The 765-nt window shown below is 59.5% G+C and overlaps 1 protein-coding gene across 1 annotated transcript in view; it reads right to left on the bottom strand.

The window, feature by feature from the left end:
• Window positions 1-457: 457 nt before the first annotated feature.
• PRPF19 (pre-mRNA processing factor 19) overlaps window positions 458-765 on the bottom strand; it is a gene marked incomplete at its 5' end in the record, with an annotated part of 3,659 nt that continues 3,351 nt past the window's right edge. The window contains 1 exon segment of the mRNA XM_009647942.2: window positions 458-588. Coding sequence (XP_009646237.2) covers window positions 491-588 — 98 coding nt within the window.

The following is a 765-nucleotide window of genomic DNA, read 5'->3' on the forward strand; positions in this document are numbered from 1 at the left end:
GAGCCTCCCCGCCCTCCAGCCCTGGGCAGGAGCCTCCTTTACCCCCGGGACGGGGGCTGGCACACAGCGCTCCGGTGAATAGTTCTTTATTTCTGTAATGAAACTCGGCAGCTGCTTACAAAACCTGCACAGTCCTCCCCTCCCTCCCTCTTTCCACACATCCCCACCACAATCCCGGCCGCAACCATCCACCAACGCCGGGGTTGGAGGTTTTTGTTGCATCAGTTACAACCACAGAACAGAATCTAAAGCCAAAAAAAAAAAAAAATAAAATAAAAAGACACACACGGAACTGGAAAGAAGAAGAAAACTAAACCAACAAAATCCACAAAGCAAGGGGAAGGCGACATCCAACTTCTTCTCTGCCACCAGCTACGGCAGGGGAGCCCGGAGAAGTGATGAACCATTTGCCTCCCTCCCCTCGGCCCCATATTCCCTCCCACCCTCCCACCCCAAACCCCAGTACGGCACCGAGCCCCCGGCCCCCGGACTACAGGCTGTAGAACTTCAGGCTCCGGTCCATGCCCGTTGAGGCAATGAACTTGGCGTGGTGGCCAAAAGCCACTCCCGTGGTGAGGCCGCTGTGCTCTGGGGAGGGAAGACAGCGCGTGGTTACGGCACTGGGGGGACTTAGCCCCCCCCGGGGGGTAGAGCCGGGCCAGCTCCACGCATGCCCGTGCCGAGGAGGCCGAGAGCTGGAGGCTGGGCAGCCCCCGGCAGGGCTGGCTGCAGAGCCAGGAGAGCGTTTTTTCCTCCTCGGCATGG

Source organism: Egretta garzetta, unplaced genomic scaffold, assembly GCF_000687185.1.
Source record: "Egretta garzetta isolate BGI_Z169 unplaced genomic scaffold, ASM68718v1 scaffold931, whole genome shotgun sequence".
NCBI classification, from domain to species: domain Eukaryota; kingdom Metazoa; phylum Chordata; class Aves; order Pelecaniformes; family Ardeidae; genus Egretta; species Egretta garzetta.